Source organism: Rhea americana, unplaced genomic scaffold, assembly GCF_003343005.1.
Source record: "Rhea americana isolate MKP2758 unplaced genomic scaffold, rheAme1 scaffold_12, whole genome shotgun sequence".
NCBI classification, from domain to species: Eukaryota; Metazoa; Chordata; class Aves; order Rheiformes; family Rheidae; genus Rhea; species Rhea americana.
This window is the reverse complement of record NW_028185261.1, coordinates 4,665,110-4,666,712: the sequence shown is the minus strand read 5'-3', so window position 1 is coordinate 4,666,712 and position 1,603 is coordinate 4,665,110. Positions and strand designations below refer to the sequence as shown.

Here is a 1,603-nt window from a genome sequence, read left to right as displayed (position 1 = left end):
TCAGATGGTGTGGAGTAGCGCTCAGGTGGTGTGCTGTACCCTGAGCCTTCAGATGGTGTGGAGTAGCGCTCAGGTGTGCTGAGTGGTGTGTGGTAGGATGCCGATGAAGCAGTCTCAAAGATCTCCACTGAAGAGGGAGGTGTGTAGAAGCGGTCTGAATCAGGCAACTCCTCTCCGCATCCACTCTCCAGCTCTATAGACATTTCTGACTCAGGAGAGAAGGGCCGAGCCAGCTCCTGCTGGTTGTTGTAATAATCATAAACCATGCTGAAGGTAACCTCCTCCACTTCCATGGAAGTGACGATCTCTCGCTGCCCCTTCTGAGCTGCCTCTTTGACACCTGGAGTTTCCTGCACSCCTGTTAACCTTAAGTACTTGGCCAGGGATGACTTGGGCTCTGACTCTGAGGCTTGAACAGTGCTGGGCTCTGGACCTGCAGAAACTTCTTCCCATGGTCCTTCATCATCCAGGTTGCTCTCAGTAGCTTCCTCACTGGGTGTCTTCTTGCCCCCAGACTCCTTCCTTTCCTCTTTCTGTGCCACAGGATTATCAATTATTAAACCAAGTAGGAGCTGCCCAAATGAAAAGCCCTTGCCTGTGTTTGGCTCCTGCTGGGTGGCCCTGAGCATCCCCTCAGGGTAACCTGTGGTCTCCTTCTCAAAGGTGGAGCTGCTCATTGCTTTCTCAAAGAACTTTTCTGTTTCAGGACTTTCCTTCTCCTCTGCCTGATGCCCAGCCTGGAGTTTTTTTTCACATGCAGCTTTTTTCAATTCGATGATAAAGCTGTCACTCTGAGAGTCTGCCAGCTCCAGTCCTTCTCCACCCTCCCACACATGTGCTTCTTGCACTAGCCTTTGGATATCTGCTGTGGACTCCACCAGAGAACTATGATTTTGTCCCTCAAGTAATTCCTCCTTACAGACACTCGCCTCTGGCTCATAAATTCCTACTGCARATGCCCTCTCTTCAGCAGATAGCATGATACTAGTGAGGTCCATTTGTGAATCTGCCTTTCCGATTTCTATTGGCTGCATCTCTTCCTGGGCACTGGTCCCCTCTAGCTGCATTCTGTAGTTCCGGCGAAGCTCCTCACTCAGAGACATTTCTTCCACAAGGATGTCATGTTTGTGCACAGGAGAGATGAGGCCAGTCATTCTCTCCTCCGTGCTTTCCTGAGATGTAGAGGTTTGTGCCTGTGCTATACTTAAATTCTCTTCAGTGGGGAAAGGCTCCATAAATTTCTTCAGATCAAATATGATATTGGCCATGTCAGTCTCGGATGGCGGCAGCTGCTCTTTGAAATGAACCTTTTCTGGGTGAACTTGAACTTCTTCAGGAAAATCTTTACATGCTTTTTCTACGCCAGAAGGAGTAAGGGTTAGATCCGTTGAAGAGTTACCTATGTCATGCTCTGTTTCTTGCACCTTTTGTTCATCATTGTATATTTCCCAGTGTCCAGCACCCCCRACATCCGGCATTTCTTTGTGGAGAGAATCATCAACCTCTACGTCCTGCTCAATATCTACTGATCCAGCACCCCCAACATCYGGCATTTCTTCTTTGTAGAGAGAATCATCAACCTCTACATCCTGTTCAATATCTA

General features: G+C 48.5%; 2 protein-coding genes across 2 annotated transcripts in view; both read right to left on the bottom strand.

Annotated features, from left to right (window-relative positions):
• LOC146600541 (titin-like) overlaps nt 1–1,603 on the bottom strand; it is a 242,582-nt gene that overhangs the window by 197,661 nt on the left and 43,318 nt on the right. The window lies entirely within an intron of this gene.
• The window catches only part of LOC146600543 (uncharacterized), a gene marked incomplete at its 3' end in the record, with an annotated part of 4,854 nt that continues 3,253 nt past the window's right edge, over nt 3–1,603 (bottom strand). Inside the window, exon 3 of the mRNA XM_085321070.1 lies at nt 3–1,600. Within this exon, the coding sequence (XP_085177196.1) occupies nt 3–1,600 (1,598 nt within the window). The remainder of the gene's footprint in view (nt 1,601–1,603) is intronic.